Source organism: Polyodon spathula, chromosome 3 (genome assembly GCF_017654505.1).
Source record: "Polyodon spathula isolate WHYD16114869_AA chromosome 3, ASM1765450v1, whole genome shotgun sequence".
NCBI classification, from domain to species: domain Eukaryota; kingdom Metazoa; phylum Chordata; class Actinopteri; order Acipenseriformes; family Polyodontidae; genus Polyodon; species Polyodon spathula.
This window is the reverse complement of record NC_054536.1, coordinates 2,935,734-2,956,002: the sequence shown is the minus strand read 5'-3', so window position 1 is coordinate 2,956,002 and position 20,269 is coordinate 2,935,734. Positions and strand designations below refer to the sequence as shown.

The 20,269-nt window shown below is 39.2% G+C and overlaps 1 protein-coding gene across 1 annotated transcript; it reads right to left on the bottom strand.

Moving 5' to 3' along the window:
- Positions 1–10,508: 10,508 nt before the first annotated feature.
- On the bottom strand, positions 10,509–16,715 carry LOC121310231 (insulin-induced gene 1 protein-like). Its single transcript, XM_041243536.1, has 6 exons — positions 16,575–16,715; positions 15,936–16,296; positions 14,239–14,363; positions 13,665–13,831; positions 13,279–13,378; positions 10,509–11,875 (listed from the first exon to the last, which is right to left on the bottom strand). Exons 2-6 carry the CDS (start codon positions 16,267–16,269, stop codon positions 11,846–11,848), a joined length of 756 nt encoding a protein of 251 aa, XP_041099470.1. The 5' UTR covers positions 16,270–16,296; positions 16,575–16,715; the 3' UTR covers positions 10,509–11,845.
- Positions 16,716–20,269: the final 3,554 nt, after the last annotated feature.

The window sequence follows — 20,269 nt, the reverse complement described above, 5'->3', positions numbered from 1 at the left end:
AAACAGTACGGCACGCCCCGCTCCCCAACCCTTTACAACTAAGAATAGTTCAAACCAAACATAGTCTATTTATTATACAATAACATTATTATTTATTATTATTATTATTATTATTATTATTATTATTATTATTATTATTATTATTATTATTATAATTTAACCCTAAGATCTCATTCTTAGAATTTTTACGCTTTTTAGGTGTTTCATGTGTCTGGAAAAATAAGTGGAACAAAGCAACGAGGAGTGTGAAATGGTCTGTATTTAAAGACTGGAAATAGGAACGTGTTTGAAGCTGTTCAGGTTTTAATTCAAGTATATAACACTAGTTTATATAACCCGTATATGACTTGTTTCAGATACGCAAGACGCGTATTATTATATGTATGATTAGATCCCCAGTATATTAAATGTCTCGAGTCTAAAGTAAGAATTAAAACCACAGGAGACAATTGAGTAAAATGTTGGTATTGTATGTAATGTCGTTGTTGATATAACTTGTTGTAATCCTATCTTGCTGCATCCTCGTTCATGTTGTATTTTAGTGATGTTATCTGCCTTTACTGTAAAATATACTGCATTGTATATTAGGACTGGATTGTGCTGCTGTTATTATTGTATCATTGTAAAACTCATCCATTGGACCGTGTTTAATAGCCCTATTGTTTAATGTAGGCTACAGGGTTTATATTTTTGCCAATACATTTTCCCAGTATTATTATTATATATTTTTTTGCAGGTAGAATATTTTTGCATTAATTAACTTTACACAGTTCTGCCCTTTTATATTTTTATGATATGTGACTGGGACCGACACGTGATGTTACTTAAAATATGTTTACTTACGGTACAGTAAAACCCCCGCTGAACTATTAATCAAAGGTGCTGCATAGCCAAGAGGCTGCTTTGTTATATATATATATATATATATATATATATATATATATATATATATATATATATATATATATATATAAACAGTATCAGTAAAAAAAAAAATTGTTAACTATATGGAATTCGAGAAGGTGTCCTGCCATAACTTTGAGAAAAACAAAACAAAACAAAAACAAACATATACTGAATGCAATATAAAATACATAGATAGGAAGCTTCACATGATGGTACAATTCTGTACACTGACTGAAAAGGGAAATACTGTATAGGTGTATATCTTAACCTAAACATTTTTTTTTTTTTTTTTTATTAAAGGTAATCATAACAGTAAAAACTACATAAAATATAGCATTGCACATCTAAATAAACTTTCCAAAGCTGAAAAAACTATCTCCGTTTATTCTAAAAAAAAATTTAAAAATCACTGTCCTCCTTTCTTTTCTTCTCCCTTTTGCTCCTTCGTAGATAACTTTATGCCCCAGCTTTCAGCTTCATACCTATCCCTTTGTTCTCTATTTCTTGAAACCGCAGGTGCAGTTTCATCACTTATAGCTACAGATTTAAATCACTTGTATTTATCATTTTCAAAGGAGCTAAGCAAGACAGGTTGTAAAACTAGCACAATGGACAAAATAATTTCTCAAAAAGTTAAAACATATCTTTCTTTTTTTTAACGTTAATATAAATATGGTACGTGCAGCAATAGGCAATTGCGTTTTTTTTAAACACATGAATAGTTCTTGGGGAACCTAGATTGATTGCTGAACAGTTGCTCGACCTTTTGCTTAATTTTAAGTGCACATATATAGACTATCTAATACGACTGGTTTTAATAATTTACATGCACACAAAAACATGTATTTTCCGAAATTAACACGCCATTGTCTACTTTGATGTATTGTTGAACGTTTTGAATGATGTTGTCACTCTGTTGACTAGCCTGTTGGTTCTAACGTTTTAAGCTTCGCATCTTTTTTTCAGCAGCTGTAGTCATACATGCTTTACGGGATCGCCTCTACCAGAACCGATATTACCCGAACCATGGTAAACGTTTTTAATAGTGTATTTGTATTAGAGTTTAGGGCGTCAGTGGCCAACGTAAGATAAACAAATAAACCATCAGACGCCTGGTCTGTTATTTCAGGACGGGCGCTTACTATATACGCACCGAAGTATTAGTATTTCATACTTTTCACTTAACGCCGGCCTACACCGTAGCTTTATTGTTTAAAGCAAATCGATACGATTCACCGACAAAGATTTGAATTGCACAGCCCACCGAATGTCACACAGGCCTCCTATTGAATTTCAAACACAACCTGTATCCAATTTAAACACCTCTTGCAGTCATAACAGCGAGTGAAAAGGATCAAATCCTCCGAGGAAAGCAGGGCTAGGTTTGAAATCGTATCCATGGTTACCCTCGGCCTTGATAGATCTGTCCGCACGTGCTCTGGTCAAAGGTCAAGGGTCTTGAAGTCAACTTACCTGGAACAAAACACAACTTGACAGCTTCTTGTCATAGCCGTGGTTCGTCGTGTTTAAAATGAATCAAAAGTGAAGAGTTCCTCCAATTTTTAACTGTATTATTATTATTATTATTATTATTATTATTATTATTATTATTATTATTATTATTATTATTTGAAACATTTTGTAGAAACCTTTTTTTTTTTTTTTACAAGGTTACCCGAGTTACCGGGATGTCCTGCTGTCCTCTGGTTTAATTGATTTTCTCAGTTCAGATTTAATTATGAACGGACTTTTAGAAAAGGGTGTTAACGTGTATGTTGTAAGGAAGCGCTAAATTCAGAACTGTAGGATAGTATATCCCCTTCGCTCACGGATTTGGATTTTCATTGTGTGAAATATGACATTTTAAAATAGTTTATGTGAATTTATGGAGTTCGAGACATTGCACTGACAAAACTTTAAAAAAAAAAAATAAAAATACATATGCGTTGTAAGATAGATAGATAGACGCAGTGACTGAAGGGGATATACCTCAGTGTTTCTCACTGTGTAAACGACGCCATGTATTATGATAACAGTACTAAGAATTAAAAACAAAATGACTGCTTGTTGAATAGCGAAGTTCTAACACAGGTAACAGGGACGTGTTAAAGCAAGTTCTTACAGTCGAGACTGGGGAAATCTGTCTAGGAAACCGTGGTAAAGCTTCACGTTGTAAATTGTCCATCATAACAACACCATCACTATTTGGGAGTTCATTATGTGCTTCACTGTAAAGCTAACGAAAGGGCACTTCACTTAGCTTCCTTTAAAGGAGGAGGCAGAACCCCCCGACCCCCCCTTTTCAAACGATTCCTTTAAATTCCTCTTCAGAGGAGACAGAACCCCCTTTTCAAAGCGCTAACTCCAGTCCTTAATTAACATGCCTTGTTAATTTTCTCATTTCTGAAATCTACTCCAATCCCAGCTCTTCTGAAATCCACTCCAATCCCAACATTTCTGAAATCCACTCCAATCCCAGCACTTCTGAAGCCGCGCTGGTGATGGTCTGCTGTCATTTTGGAATGAGAATAAAGTTAACTAGTTTATGCTGGAATGAAATAAGAATAAAATAATAATAATGCTGGAATGAAATAATAATAATAATAATATAATAAATAATAATAATAATAATAATAATAATAATAATCATCATCATGAGTCTTTAGTATCAGAACTGGAATATCTTCCCTTTGATGTCCAGCATGTCTCATGTAATTGGTAATTTTGTGTGCTTAATTTATTCAGCAGCCTTATCATTTAAAGGTCTGCTTGTTTGAGGAACGAGACAAGGCTTCATACAACCCCTTACATACATGTTTACTTGTGGCCCACATCGCCCAAAGTGTTTAGATGTATGTGTGTGTTTAACCACAATTTCTATTTGCGTGTGTGTGTGTGTTTTACCATGATTTTTATTTGTATATGTGTGTGTTCAACCATGATTCCCACTTACATGTGCGTGTGTTTAACCATGATTGCCATGCATGTGTGTGTGTGTGTGTGTGTGTGTGTATGTTTAACCATGATTCTTATTTGCATGTGTGTGTGTTTAACCTTGATTTACATTTGCATGTGTTTGTTAATCCATGATTCTTATTTGCATGTGTGTGAGTTTAGTCATGATTCCAGTTTACACGTGTGTATTTAACTGTGATTCTTATTTGCGTGTGTGTGTGTGTGTGTGTGTGTGTTTAACCTTGATTTACATTTGCATGTGTTTGTTAATCCATGATTCTTATTTGCATGTGTGTGAGTTTAGTCATGATTCCAGTTTACATGTGTGTATTTAACTGTGATTCTTATTTGCGTGTGTGTGTGTGTGTGTGTGTGTGTGTGTTTAACCTTGATTTACATTTGCATGTGTGTGTTTAACCATTATTCCCATATCATGTGTGTGAGTTTAGCCATGATTCCCATTTACGTGTGTGTGTGTTTAACCATGATTCTTATTTGCATATGTGTGTGTGTGTGTGTGTATGTTTAACCATGATTCTTATTTACATGTGTGTGTTCAGTGGTCTAGTCCACTGGCCATTCCCCCTCTGCTCACGTGACCCTTCTGATTGAGAGCACTCAGCAACAACACAACACAGATGCTCACTGTTAAAATATTTTGTCTTTAACCTAGTATTTGCACATCATGGGAGAGTAAGAATGAATAAACTCTGTATTCCTTGAATGAGAAGTGGGTAAACACTATATTGCCCAAATTAAAAGTAGGTAAATGCCGTTTACCTGCGTATACCCTCGATTTCACCACTGTGTGGGTTTAACCATGATTCCCGTTTTCATGTGTTTGTGTTTAACCATGATTTCCATTAAAACATGCTGAGGTCAAAAGATAAAAGCATTTTTCACATCTCATGTATTTATTTTATTCTCCATTTGAATGTTTAACCTTTTTTTATTATTCTTGTTGTCATTGTATTTTCCTAGAAAAAGGAGAACATTACGTTTCTGAGGTGGCTTTTTAATTATAATGTTTTGTGTGTATATATGTATATGTATATGCTGACTCGGGACAGAAGAAAACGGACACCCGCGTCCTCCAAAACATGTGCTGTCAGCCACCCACTTCTTTTCACTCTGCAAGCCTGCCAGTCTACCGGGGTCACTGGTGCCCGGTGAGGTGAGGACACCCTGGCCCACCTAGGCCATCCCCATCTTGGCGGTACTCCCATCCACAGTCAGCGCATCCTGGTCTCCATGCGGAGCACCGTCACTGGATGTGCCACTTGGGAGCCCCCCGTTTTGTATATTAAAAAAAAAAGAGATTATTATTGAGGAATATCAAGATATAGTTAAGGAATGAGGACATCTATAGGGGGGGGGGGGGGTCCACCTTGTTCTGTGAATCAAGGTACAGATGATGTCAGTACTCTTATGTCTCAGGTTGGTTTATGGTGGCAAACCCATCATAAAAACATAGAAATTACTGGAAACACCTGGACCTCTTCTGTCAAATATGCAGAGCATAAGTGATTTTAAATGTCACAGAATACAACAGGGAACAGGCAATTGGGAGTTTTCTTTCTATTCTTAAATTATGTTAGGATGTGTACTTTCCTATTTCATTTTTAATTGTGAAGGCTGAATCAAGCAATTGAAATATAAATCTTTGGTCTTGGAATTAGAACTCAGAATTGTATTTCAACTGGTTTCGTCCCCTTTAAAACATAATACATCAAACTAATACTGAACACATAGTGGGTCTCAGTGATCAACTAGACATGTTACTTGTGGTAACTCGTGATACTGCAATAGCCTTATTATCAAGCCTTCCCTGAGATTCTGTATACCCTCCTCCTCCTCCTCCTCCTCCCTCTCTCTCTCTCTCTCTCTCTCTCTCTCTCTCTCTCTCTCTCTCTCTCTCTCTCTGTTAAACATAATGAGTGCAGTGTAATCGAATTATGTTGTATGCATAATTTAAGGCTTACAAACCCAGTCCATAAACACGTAAAATAATCACACATAAATATTAAACAGTGTTACTTTTGAGCTTATTATAAAAAAAAGAGTAATATGAGGTTCCATGAGCGTTATGATTAAGGCACCATTTTTAATTCTCAAGAAAAAATGTCATTGCGATATTCAAAAGGCCAAAGAAATGTTAGGTTTAACCTTGATTAGTGAGCTCGCTGTCACTTAATAGCATTGTGTAAGTCAAATCTCTTTATAAAATGAAGTTATTAATTAATGTAATTTTTTTATATGACCTTGACCTATTGCCAGCAAGATTTAAAAGTCAGTTATTTAATTACTGTACCTATTCTAGATGTGTTTTAATGCTCCTTTATTTTTCTTAAAATAGATCATTTGTTAAAAATAATATGGGATGTGCACAGAGAATACTCTCATTAAATCTCATACTCTCATTTTTTTTTCTTTAATCTTATACTTTCATGTGAGAATAAAGAGGCTGGTAGCTCGCTGACACCCCCTCGAGTTCCTGAGTGTAAAGTGACAGCTGGCTTGGTCCTGAGATCGAATGACGCTCAACGACCTTCAGTGATCATGTGCTCTTGTTGTGTGGAGTTACTGCAGTGACAGGATGGAATTGGACATTCTTAACTAAACACACGGTCACACCTAATACAGCTGGAAGTCCGTCTTAGGTCGACTTTTGGGGCGTCCAGTTTGAACAACTTTTATTGTGAAAGTAAAGGCAGTCACTTAGAGGTATACAGTTTTTCAGAACAGAAAGCCTTTTTTTTTTTTTTTAACAATCCGTGAGCCCCCCAACACTAAAACTCGGAGGTGAAGTAAGGTGCCTATGCAGGATTGTAAGATGTACAAGGATTTATCTATCCAGCCACGTAACCTGTGAACTGAATGACAACAGGAGGAACATTATATATGATTTAGTGTTATGTTATTCATAACTTATGTATAAAGTCCCTCCGGGATGGATTCTAGAAAGCTGGCGGTTACAGCGGATATGCTTGCATGGTATTTCAGGAACGACCACAAAAGAGCTTGGGTGCTCCGTTAGCTAAGGCAACTGAACAGAACCCCTAGTTGCTGTGCCTTATAATAAGCTTCAATTAACACCTTGACACACCTTAATACTCCTACCCTCAATTAGACTTACCCCCTTTATCAACACCTGCAAACCGTTCAGAATTAGTTTACTGCACTATTCAAGCAGAACTGCCATTAAACATATTTCTAAATTGCTGTAAAATATACATTAATAAAGAAAAAGTGTGGTGGCAGCTGGAGAAATGGACAAGTGCATTAAGATAAACAATACAGCTTGTTTACTACCTACCATTAGGGTTTGTATTGTGAACCATAACCAAGGATGGATAGGCTTGAACATATTTCACTGAATAATATTAACAAAATATCTGTTTTAAAGTACAAATAACGTTTTCTATTTTTATTTTAAACAGGATTCTTTTAATATTATTTTTAAGAACTACTGTATTTTGTAAATAGTATATATATATATATATATATATATATATATATATATATATATATATATATATATAACAGGGGTGTATGTTGGAACCGAGAACAGGTGCAATCAAGATGAATCTCTCTAGGGTAAAACAGCTGGTTATTCAATTTCTTCTGTAGCTCAAGGAGCAGTTGCAGAACTATGAAAACAACTTGGTAAAAATAAAGCTGAAAGGGTTTTTTTACAATGCATTGGGGGCATCACTGGGTTGCATCCTATGTTGATTATATCTTGCTGGCATCAAGATGTTTTTTGCAGGCCACTGTTAGTGTCTGCTTTAAATGGTTTGTGTGAATTAGGGAGGGACTTCGACATATTGTCCCATAGCTCTTCAAATATTAAAAGAATGGGCTCCTCTCACTTTACCCTAGTTTTCTTTCAGCTGACACAACTATTGTATAGAATGTAAAATAAACAAATAGAGTCAGCAGGGATAACCAATTCATATATTTCAAAAGAAACACTTTTACTGCAAAGGGAGAATTGGGGCACTTGGTACACTGGGTGGGGATACTCATGATAGTTCTATAAATTCACAGTTCTATCTGAAAACTGGCAAATCGGCTAGAATCTTCAGTGCAAAAGGTTAACTGTCATTCCCTTGGTAGGTAAAAATAGGGAGCTGCCTTTGAAGGGAAGAGACGAGACAAGAGAGACCGGAGAGCAGCTGCTGAGTCTGGTGTCGGGTTTGGATTCCGTCAGATTTAAAGGGGATGCTGTCAGCAACACAGCTCACAGTTCCCTTTTAATACAATAATTAGTGTTATTTTAAAAAATGTGCAAGGCAGTAACCTGTTTTAGGCAGCACAGCTTCCTTGTTTTCAAAAAGGTTAAAATTGACAGCATGATAAAGCTCTCACATTACTGAGAAGGAAAACAGCTGGAAAATACTGTCCAGTTGCAAACAGCATGTAATATAAAACACTGAATTATCGAGGCAGCTGCCGAGATCTGCCAGTGACAGCGAGCCAGCAGACACAGTAGATTTGAATTCCCCTGCTTTAGATGCAAAAAATAATATCACTTGATAGGGAATTCCGCAAATATGTTGTCCTGTTTTTACAAACTATTATTAGCTGACATGTTTACCATTTCTAACAGGTAGACAGGTAACCTTTCTTGCTGTAACATAACAGAAGTGCACAGCAAATCGAATTCTGAGTTTTAAACAAGGAAATGTCCCTTCTAGTCACAATGCTGTAACAGCAAATGTCCAGCAGGTGTCGTTGGTGTATACATCTACTGTGTATACTTGCAATTCTGATACATCACCCTTCAGCCACTGTGCGGATATGTGTAACATGTTATATTTCCTATCTATGTATTTATGTTATAATGCAAACAGTATATGTTTTGACAGGGCAGCTTCTTAAACTCCATAGAGTTGGTACATTATGATCCCTAGTCATTCCCTGAGATCGGCAAATGCTGCCCTTCTGGTTGCCCCTAAAGATCTGCTGCAATCAGGAGGGTTGAGTTAGTAGGAGTTCTGCTCCCTGCCTCTGGAACTCTATTCCAAATGGTTTGAGTTGCTTATTTTTGAGCTGGATTGCTAGGCCGTTGGCTTCCTTTTTATTTTATTGTTTTTCTTGTAAAGTGCCCTGGTATGTGTCGCATGAAGAGCACCATATAAAAGAACATTTTATGGTATTGTTTAATGTTTTCCAATTTCAAAGAAATCGTGACTGTTACAGCAGGAGTTCCCAAACTGTCACAAAAACATGCTGCTGAACAGGTGGGGCCTCAGTGCCTAATGCTGCTGAACAGGTAGAGCCTCAGTGTCTAATGCTGCTGAACAGGTTGGCCTCAGTGTCTAATGCTGCTGAACAGGTAGAGCCTCAGTGTCTAATGCTGCTGAACAGGTAAGAGCCTCAGTGCCTAATGCTGCTGAACAGGTAGAGCCTCAGTGTCTAATGCTGCTGAACAGGTAAGAGCCTCAGTGTCTAATGCTGCTGAACAGGTAAGAGCCTCAGTGCCTAATGCTGCTGAACAGGTAGAGCCTCAGTGCCTAATGCTGCTGAACAGGTAGAGCCTCAGTGTCTAATGCTGCTGAACAGGTAAGAGCCTCAGTGTCTAATGCTGCTGAACAGGTAAAGCCTCAGTGCCTAATGCTGCTGAACAGGTTGGCCTCAGTGCCTAATGCTGCTGAACAGGTAGAGCCTCAGTGTCTAATGCTGCTGAACAGGTTGGCCTCAGTGTCTAATGCTGCTGAACAGGTAGAGCCTCAGTGTCTAATGCTGCTGAACAGGTAGAGCCTCAGTGTCTAATGCTGCTGAACAGGTAAGAGCCTCAGTGTCTAATGCTGCTGAACAGGTAAGAGCCTCAGTGCCTAATGCTGCTGAACAGGTAAGAGCCTCAGTGTCTAATGCTGCTGAACAGGTAAGAGCCTCAGTGTCTAATGCTGCTGAACAGGTAAGAGCCTCAGTGCCTAATGCTGCTGAACAGGTAGAGCCTCAGTGCCTAATGCTGCTGAACAGGTAGAGCCTCAGTGTCTAATGCTGCTGAACAGGTAGAGCCTCAGTGCCTAATGCTGCTGAACAGGTAAAGCCTCAGTGTCTAATGCTGCTGAACAGGTAGAGCCTCAGTGTCTAATGCTGCTGAACAGGTAAGAGCCTCAGTGTCTAATGCTGAGGAACAGGTAAGAGCCTCAGTGCCTAATGCTGCTGAACAGGTTGGCCTCAGTGTCTAATGCTGCTGAACAGGTGGGACTCTGTCTAATGCTGCTGAGCGTTGGCCCTTTCTCAGCTGAAAAAAATCAGTCATATGACCCCATCATGGCTTAGGCAGGTCACAGGTCAAAGTCAAGAGTGCAGTTAGATTCAGGCCTTAAAAGTTTCCAGGACAACAGACATATGAAGTTATCATAACAAATGGTTTACAACAGAGGAACAGGAATAGGAGCGGCAGTGTCAGAGCATTATAAACTCACAGGGACGCTTACAATCTGATAAAGGGAACAGTTCTTGGTTCCAAACTTTAATCTCACCAGGAACCATACAAATCTAATCAACAGCCATTACTGAGCACAGATCCATGAATCCAGTATGTTGGAAAAACTTTACGTTCCAGAACACCCTGGAATCAATCCTGAAACGTACAGTGCCTTAGATTTAGAGACAAATAAAAAACATTCAAATACATTAATGCTTTTATTGTATTTAAACAAATGAAAGGAAAACATATACAATATCATACAAGGCTCATGTACTGTATAGATTGCACTTTAATCACCTAGACCCAATTACTTGCAAACTAGGTCTAGCATGGGAATATGACTTTGATTACACACAGTAGCTATTGTACTGTATATGTAAGCTATATACAACTTCATATTTACAAATAATGAAACTTTCACACTGACAGAAGCACTCATTGCTATTTTACAAAGGCAATCACAGATTGCAAATTTTCTAAGGCTTTGAAAAAAACCTCATGTTCCTATCTGCCTATTTGATGTAACAATGAATTAATCTCAGTTCCGAGTTCCTGCCCATGTAATTTGGCATTATTATAAATTAGAAGGTTTGAAAGGCATTAACCAGGCTAATGGATTTCAAGTTAACAGTCAAGGAACATTCCCTATGACTCCACTGGGGATAAAACCTGCAGGGAATGGAATGGGCTAGTATTACAGAGCACATCAAACTCTTCTTTATCCTTACCTGAGAAAACAAAGTGATGCAGTCTTGATTATCTTTCTCAACTTAACAGAGCAGCAGCTTCACAGCTTACCAGGGCACAAACAGTTCTTCTATAGAGACGTTTCAGGGGGGTCAGTTCAGAATGTTTTGTTATAAACAGAACAAAGGTTGGAGCAAAGCCTGTTTATATAAATGTCTCTTGCATGAAACTACAATCATCCCTCTAGCCCAAGTCAAACAAAAAGGGCTCTAGGTTAGTTCTACGCTATATTTTGCAACGCTTAAAAATCAAAATGTGAAAGCTGGGTGGGTTTGTCCAAGAGTACTTATTGACCAATATTCTGCATGCCACACACACTAATTATATATATATATTATAACAACGTTCTATGTTCATGCAAACAATTGAAATATTTAGCACCATCTTTTTTTTTTTTTTTCTGGACCTGTAGTCACAATTTTTTTTTTTTTTTTTTTTTCTTCACAAGGTGAAATTGTCAAGCCAGTTATTTATAATTGCAGAATCTACAAAGCTGATATAAAACTGGATGTTTTGGTGAAAATAATCAGACGATACACTGAGCAATTAAGTCTACAAACTTTGGCCACAGTTTCATTGTACAATGCTCAATGACTGACACTCTTGATTATGAACTTATTTTCCTTCTGATCTTTTTTGTTGCTCCTCAGATATGTTACATGCCCAATTACATGTTCACTAAAATGACATTAAGACGTATGCTGTATTTGAGAATAAGAGCTCTGGAGAAGAAAGGGTCTGCATGTACTATATTCCTCCATATTGGCACCATGTCAATTCAAAATGGCACTTTTAGTCCATGTGGGGTTTCTCTGGAGCACCCTATGAAGAAAAGAAAAACAATATGTATCAATTTAAAAGAAAGACTTACACTGTCTACCACAAACTATTCAGTTTTCACAAAGCAACCAAAATCTGAAAAGATGACAAGTATGTAACAAAACTACGAATCCTGCCATTCAAATCAAAAGGATGATAATCCAATCTCCATAATCTAATGAGCATGCTTTCATATGAAGAGTACAAACCCCTAGAACAGGGTTGTAAGAAAAATAGCCACCTTGCTGGATAGAAGGTCAAAGTCAAGGTCACCCAGCACAGTCAGCATGGGGTGGTTGCTACATCTTCCAAGCTTCAAGTCAACACACCAAACAGTACCAGAGATACAGCAGTAACCAATGGACCACATATCAATGAAGACACCTCTTTGAATAGCTACCCTGGAAACCTGTCTTGAGTTGGTTGTATTCTACGGTATCTCTGGAACAAGCTGTTGTATTGACTGGAGACTTGGACAGTACAACAGCCAACTCGCTGGCCAAGCTTCTTGACCTATCAAATCTGACTGCCAGACAGCGTAATGTATTCCCTTAATTACAGTGAGCAATTACCTTGACATAATCTGCTATTTCAATTGTTTAAGATGATCTGATAATAGGTGATTTTTGCCTGATATTTCGCTTTTTCTTTAGTAGGAGAGTCCCTAATTAGTTACCTCTATTGTACATTCCTTTTCTATAACTTCCATCTAAACTTAAAAGGTGTTATCTAATGAAATACATTTATACAATGTATCTGCCATTGTAGCTTTGGACTCATTTCCATTATAGCATGAAGAATGTTTTTTAACCCTTTTGGTCCTGACGGGACTGTAGCGCCATGTTAACACATGCCGACGGAAATCACGCTGGAACCTAACGGGACCCCTGATCCCAGTCTGAGCTAGTGTCGAAATATACATCAACCTTTTTGTCCTGTTCTCAAATATACTCAATATAGGAGTTTAATCTTCAGCTTGACAAAAATAATTCAGGACTGAAAGGGTTAAACAGTGGTGACAGGTTTACTTTCGATGTGCTGGTTAGGGGACTACATTATATGTGTTCTAGAATGGTAGCATATATTTGGAATTAAGATATACAAGGCTGTGTGGTCCAGTGGTTAAAGAAAACGGCTTGTAACCAGGAGTTCCCTGGTTCAAATCCCCGCTCACTCACGGACTCACTGTGTGTGACCCTGTGTAAGTCACTTAACCTGCTTATGATCCGTCTTTCGGGTGAGACACTGTTGTAAGTGACTCTGTAGCTGATGCATAGTTCACACACCCTAGTCTCTGTAAGTCTGCTAAATAAACAAATAATAATTCTAGATTCAGACCTTAACATTACAGTATATGTAAATGATAGAGACAGTCAGGATTGAACAGCAGTAAAAACACAACTCACCATCGCTAGCTGTCTTCCTATATTTCCCACAGTAACACCTCCTGAGAAGAATATACAAGGAAGCCAGGAACGAATATACAGGAAGTCTGGTGATGTATACCTAGAATAAAAACAAAGATTACTTGTGACACAGTGGAAATAAAAACAAATGGATGTGTTCTTTAAGGAGTGAATTAAACTGGTTAAAAAAAGACATCTGCACTAATTCTACCAGCCAGCTCAAACAGACACACCTGCGTGTATGCTGGAAGGTGAAAGAGTGTACAGTATCACGCTCACAGGATATGATGTCAATCAAGACACCCAGCAGCAGATCGTATTATGAATGGTTTTCCATTTAACTTAAATTCGTCAGAGTCCCTGGCTTCATTTAGATGCATACTTACTGATAGACTCCATTGTAGACCAGAAACTGAGTGATCAGCGTTGCAAGAACAGCGATTGTAATTCCAAGACCAAACCCACTCCTTGATCGATCAAAAGTCCACCACAGCCCCAAAGAGAGAGCAGCTAGTGTGAGTGATAGCTGGACATTGTTGGCAAAATCCAGTTTCTTTTAAGTAGAGTCAAGGGAAAATAAGGCTCTTTGTTACAGTGCTTCCAGTGTGTGTATATCATTACCAGTATTAAATGCAGGTGCTATTCCTACAGTATCTCATTCCAGACTTATCTAACTAACAGCCTGAAGCACAAACAAATGTTCCATTTATATAAGTGACAATCTACATTTGGATAATATTGCTACAAAATAAGATTTTAAATTCTGTAACATGTCCTCCTTAAAACAAATAGTAGATTTAAGACAGGAGAAAATGCTTTGAAAGTATGTTCCTTTGTTCCAAAATGCCATGGTGCAACAAAGCTTCAGCTGACTGAACAGCATAAGCTACAAGACAATCAAACAAGACTGGCTCAATGAGTACTACTCGTTTATGAAGGACGAATGTGACTGAAGGATACAGCACTAGCATGGTTGATGCCCACAAAGACGGCGATGCATCTCATGACACTGGCCCATTCTCTCTTGAATTTGTGTGGCTCCCCCAGATGACTGTCAATGCAAGGGTACAGGAGACCCACCACAGCTGCAACAGAAAGACAGCAAATCATGTTACTACACAACAGCAGCATGTTAGCACAGCCCCACAGTTTCTCAACCATCCCCTCTACAGACCACTCTCCCTGGCATGGACCAAAAAACACGTGTTTCACTGTTTTCAGGACTATAGCATTCATAAAGAAAGCAAATATTTCAACCCATTAAGTGCCAGTGTCCTCATTTGAGGACAGGCTACTTTGTCATTTTATTGGTATATTTTTAACTGGCACTTACCTGTTATTTTAGTGTTGTCTAACTATAGTGTTATGATAATTTTAATTTTGTAAACTGCAAAGTCTCAATGTAATGTATCAAACTATACAAATACAGCTTGTGTTCTGATTAATTCAAATACATGTTAATTTGGTACAGAATGGGTTAAAATGTATTTTAAACTGCCACAAAGTTCGATTAAGGCAAACCAGGTTGGCAGCTTGTTCCATTTTTGCCACAAATGATTACTTTCTCAAGGGCATGTCTTGTGAGGGGTAGAGCTGATTCTTGTCTTGCTGGGCTGGGTAAAGTGTAGCAGGTTAATTTGTGGATGTGGCAATGTGGCCATGCGGAAACTTTCAGGGATCTGCATTTCTTAGTTTTTTTTTTTTTTTTTGTAAGTGTTACGATATTAATGTAACCTTTAGAGGTAACACATATCAAACTGAACATATGAGGTTAGTTTGAAGCAGGTACCATTATAATGTACCGCTGGCTATGTTATTAGACTGATCGGGCTGTCAGTGAGGACTGCAGCGGGAAATCATTTGCTTTTTAAATGCGGATAACTTCATTTAAAGGTTAAGCAAAACTGTCAATTCTTCAAATCTGCAAAACTAACGTATGCACAATGCTTTTCCAACACACACAATACAATATGTTCCAATACACTCAATACGGCTGCTTTGCCTTGTTCAGTTCTGGCATGTTGTTTATTTATTTATTTTGATACGCAGTAGCAGAAGATTCTTCCTCCAGCCGCAGTGTTTGTGCAGAAGGGGCGGGCGGGTGAGGGCAGGGTCCGGGCACAGCACTTCAGCTACAGTATTTAATCAGACACGTTACTTCCTTATTGCTCTTTTTCGTGCAATGGCATGTTCAAGCTAACAGCCAATCAGAGTGAAGCCCGACGCTCTCCAGTTCCCGAAACAGCCAATGAGTGTACAGCGACAGACCGCGAACAGGAACCTAACCAGGCGGTGTCCAGGGGACGCGCTATTTAAAGTGGTAGCGTCACCTTTAAAGAAATAAACACCATTCGCAAAGGCTCTTTTCAAAGAGTTACGCGCTCTCCCTGACCATACGCACAATCTAACTATATGCACAACAGCCTACACTTCATCCCGTGTCTTCATTTGTTTAACCCTTACATGCACGCGTCTTTATCAATCGCTATCTGTTTGGCAATACCTAGTGTTTAATAAAGCATGTATTTTATACCTTTTCTAACAGGCCTTTCTGCCGCTCAGCTCAGTAAGAGTCACATTCCGTGTAAAGCACACACGTGTCAGGTGTGCAGCATTGTGCATGCTGTTATATAATGCAGTGCAGGCGCTTGGCTCACCTGCAGCTGTGCCGCAGCAAGGTGGCACCCACCAAGCAGACGAGAGGAGCGTGGCGATCACCTCCTCCGGGAAAAGCGTGACGTTTCTCTGAATCTGCAGCAAGTTCAGAACCAAAGCCAGAAGCACTCCGACCGTGAAAAGCACCAGACCCCGCCTGATCAAATGAGGTGCTTGCCTGCGGAGAAGCGAGCTGTAGGCACCACGCACGATGGACGGGATTATGGTCATCATCTCCCCAGCTTTCGATGCAGGCCAGGTTGCACTCGAAATGTCGTTGGATTTTACCGCCGCAGAACAGGAGCAGCTCCAGCAATGTCCTTCGCGTCTTGGCATTTGTTTGGCACTCAGCTCGAAGCGTTTCTAAAAAAGAAACCCTCGTATTATTATATTATACAAGTACTGTACCGTGTCGTGTAATTCTTGTACGCTTGTGTGCATCACGTCAACACGCACCCATTTAATCAGCTTTGACCTATAATAATAATAATAATAATAATAATAATAATAATTCAGCCTGGCATGTTGACATACTGTATCGAGTCAGCCCTATGTAACTTGTAAGCCAGCGTCCTGCAGTGACACACAATCCCAAACATTCAAAACAAAACTAAAAACGAACCATTTGAAGTTGAGCCTACCTCGTTCTACAGAGTCGACACTTGGATGTGAAGAATGAAACGGTCCTCTTGTTATCCTTCCCCTGATTGCTGTGTATTATACACGGTAATGTTCTTGCTGTGGTAATATCGCTTGTTACTAGTTTACGACCGAGGTCACATCCTCAATATATAAAAAAAAAAAGCAGAAGCAGTCTGGTGAGACGTGTTAGCCAATAGAAGCGTGGCGGGCGATATGACGTAGGGGGACACACCACCGCCATCCTACTGACAGCAACACAGGCAGACAGACAGACAGACAGACAGGCAGGCAGGCAGGCAGGTAGGCTATCTGAGGGCAAAGCGAAACATCCGGGAATGTGAGCAAAACGTACGTGCTTGAGAGCAGCCTGCAGTCTGACACCCTTCATAGTATGCACAGCCTACACAACTCACATTCTTAACATCAGCTGGACTTACAGTGTTACTGTATCATTATTATTATTTTTGTGTCTGTTTGTTTTTTGTTTAAACGGTATTGCCTATAAAATGTTGTTGTATTATTTTCTTAGTAAATGACCAAGGCCTATATTTATGCCATGAATGAATGTTTCTGAACGGTTTACACAAAGCTTTGTGAGAAAAGCATGGATACAGAACATATTATTGTGATCATTAAAAAAATTCAATGTAAAAATAATGGTGTTCTGATAAACATAGCAAACGGAAACCAACAACCATAATCACATCAGAAGCAAGATTCAGAGTTTCACTGTAAACAGCAACAAGATGATGTCACCCTCCTTCTGTCTGGAGTTTTTAGCTCAAGTACCCCTTTACAATTTCCAGTTGACTGAATGGTACCACAGTTGCAATAAAAAGTCAAAATATTCTGATTAACACATTTCTTTTGTCCCTGTTTGATTTAATATATACAGTACCGTGAAAAAGTATTTGCCCCGTCTGATTTTCTGTATTTTTGTATATTTTTTACACTGAATGTTATCAGATCTTCAACCAAAATCTAATATTAGATAAAAGGGATCCTGGGTGAAAAAATAACACAACATTTTTACACTTATTTCATTTACTTATTAAAGAAGGTTATGCAGCATCCAATGGCCCCGTGTGAAAAAGTAATCTCCCCCTTAGACTCAATAACTGGATACGCCACCTTTAGCAGCAATAAGTGCAACCAAACGCTTCCTATAGTTATTGATCAGTCTCTCACAGCACCGTGGAGGAATTTTGGCTCACTTCATGTAGAACTGCTTCAACTCAGTGACATTTGTGGGTTTTTGAGCATAAACTGCTTGTTTCAGGTCCTGCCACAACATCTCAATGGGGTTTAGGTCTGGACTTTGACCAGGCCATTCCAAAACTTAAAATTTCTTGTTCTTCAACCATTCTGATGTAGACTTGCTTGTGTGTTTTGGATCATTGTCTTGCTGCATGACCCAGCTGCGCTTCAGCTTCAGCTCACAGACGAATGGCCTGACATTGTCCTGTAGAATTCACTGATACAGAGCAGAATTCATTTCCTTCAATGATGGCAAGTCGTCCAGGTCCTGATGCAGTAAAGCATCCTCAAATCATGACACTACCACCACCATGCTTGACCGTTGGTATGAGGTTCTTGCTGTGGAATGCAGTGTTTGGTTTTCACCAGACATAACGGGGTCCATGTTGGCCAAAAAGTTCCCATTTTGACTCATCTGCCCACAGAACATTGTTCCCGAACTCTTAAGGATCATCCAGATGCTTTTTGGCAAACTTCAGACGAGAATTCATGTTCTTTTTAGTGAGCAGTGGTTTCTGCCTTGCTACTCTGCCATGAATCCCATTTTTGCCCAGTGTCTTCCTGAAGGTGGCGTCATGAACACTGACCTTAGCCGAGGCGAGAGAGGCCTACAGATTTCTGGATGTTGTTCTAGGGTTCTTTGTGACTTCCAGGATGATTTTACACCTTGCTCTTGGAGAGATTTTGGCAGGACAGCCACTCCAGGGAAGATTCACTACTGTCCCACACTTTCTCCATTTGGACAATATGGCTCTGACTGTTTGGTGGAGCCCCAGAGCCTTAGAAATGGCTTTGTAACGGAGTATGTATGGAGTTTGAATGTTCTTCACATGTCTACATGGGTTTCCTCCCACAGGACAAAGACATGCTGTTCAGGTTGATTGGTCATTCTAAATTGCCGTGTGTGTGTGTGTGTGTGTGTGGGGTGCCATGCAATGGACTGGTGTCCTGTCGAGGGTGTAGTCCTGCCTGACCCTGTGTCTGCTGGGTTAGGCTCTGACTCACTGCAACCCTGTAAAGGATTAAGTGGTTAATGATAATGGATGATTTAGTATTAAATTACAAGAAGTTGAAAACAACAAAGATCATGAACATCACAGAGCACTCTCTGAATCACCAGACCCAAATATCATAGTAGAAATCCACTCAGTCGAAATCAAAAGTAAAATATTTATGTGGTATATTTAGTAGTTTAGAGATAATATATAATACCGTAAAAAATGTTTTTATCTGAGTCATTCTATGTACCCCCTATGACCCTTAGAAGTACCCCACGGGTACGCGTACCCCCTGTTGAAAACCCCTGCTCTATAAGGTTAGTCAAAGACATATACATACAGATACAAAATGATCTATCTGTATTCAGAAAAAAGTGAGTAGTGGTTGCATAGCCAAGTGAAGCAGCTGAGTTCAGTATTTGAGAATCTCTTTGGAAGCACACAGATTTGCTTTCTAATCAGCAAAATTATTAAATATTCTGCACTGTAATTCTAGCCCCAGGAGAAATAGAGGATGATTTAGGCCCCTGACTAGAGACCCCTAGCACTAAAATCATTTCTATGGGGGAACAGTTGTTTCCAGATCAGCAACAAGAACTGCGTAAGCTTATTGAGGTGTTCAGTGATGTTTTTTCTGACTTGCCTCGGAGAACTAACCTTGTTGAATATGACTTTATCCCTCCCTCAGGTGTCACAGTACAAGAGAGACCATACCGGAAGCTAGAAAGTTGACGAAGTGGCATTAGCAAAGAGGTATGGCCGATGCTCGAGCTTGGGGTGATTGAGTCTTCCAGGAGTGAGTGTTGCAGTCCAATTGTGATAGTGTCCAAAAAAGACGGCACCAACCACTACTATGTTGATTTCCTTAAGGAAAACGCTATTGCCAACTACCCCATGCCTCGGGTTGTTGAGCTTCTAGATATACTGGGAACAGCGAAGTTTATCTCCACTCTGGACCTGACGAAGGGATACTGGCAGATCCCCTTAACCCTCAGATCTAGAGCGAAAACGGCATTTTCAACACTAGAAGGGCTGTTTAATTTCAAAACCATGCCGTGGGCTACATGGTGCACCCCCTGCCTTTCAGAGACTGATGGACCAGGTCTTACACCCACATCATGAATATGCAGCAGCATATATTGACGATGTGGTTATTTACAGCTCTGCCTGGCAAGAGCATTTGGCTAGGATCCCAGCCATTCTTCAGTCTCTAAGGGCAGCCCGGCTGACAGCTAACTTGGGATTTTTAGTGGGGAATGGAAGGATGAAACCTGTTGTCACCAAAATCCAGGCTTTGGTAGACACGGCAATCCCCAAAACCAAGACTCAGGTGAGGTCGCTACTGGGATTAGCTGGTTATTACAGCCGCTTTATCCCTCACAGTGGTTAAGCCCTTAGTTGACCTCACCAAAAAGAGTGCACCAAATTTGATTAAGTGG

What these genes read in the sequence shown, in the direction of transcription:
- LOC121310231 (XM_041243536.1), bottom strand. Translation starts at nt 16,269, where the DNA reads ATGCCAAGACGCGAAGGACATTGCTGGAGCTGCTCCTGTTCTGCGGCG. An exon ending in GTCTACAATGGAGTCTATCA is followed by an intron (nt 13,379 to 13,664) that starts GTAAGTATGCAT and finishes TTTTTATTCTAG; the next exon opens with GTATACATCACCAGACTTCC. An exon ending in TAGGAAGACAGCTAGCGATG is followed by an intron (nt 11,876 to 13,278) that starts GTGAGTTGTGTT and finishes TTTTCTTCATAG; the next exon opens with GGTGCTCCAGAGAAACCCCA.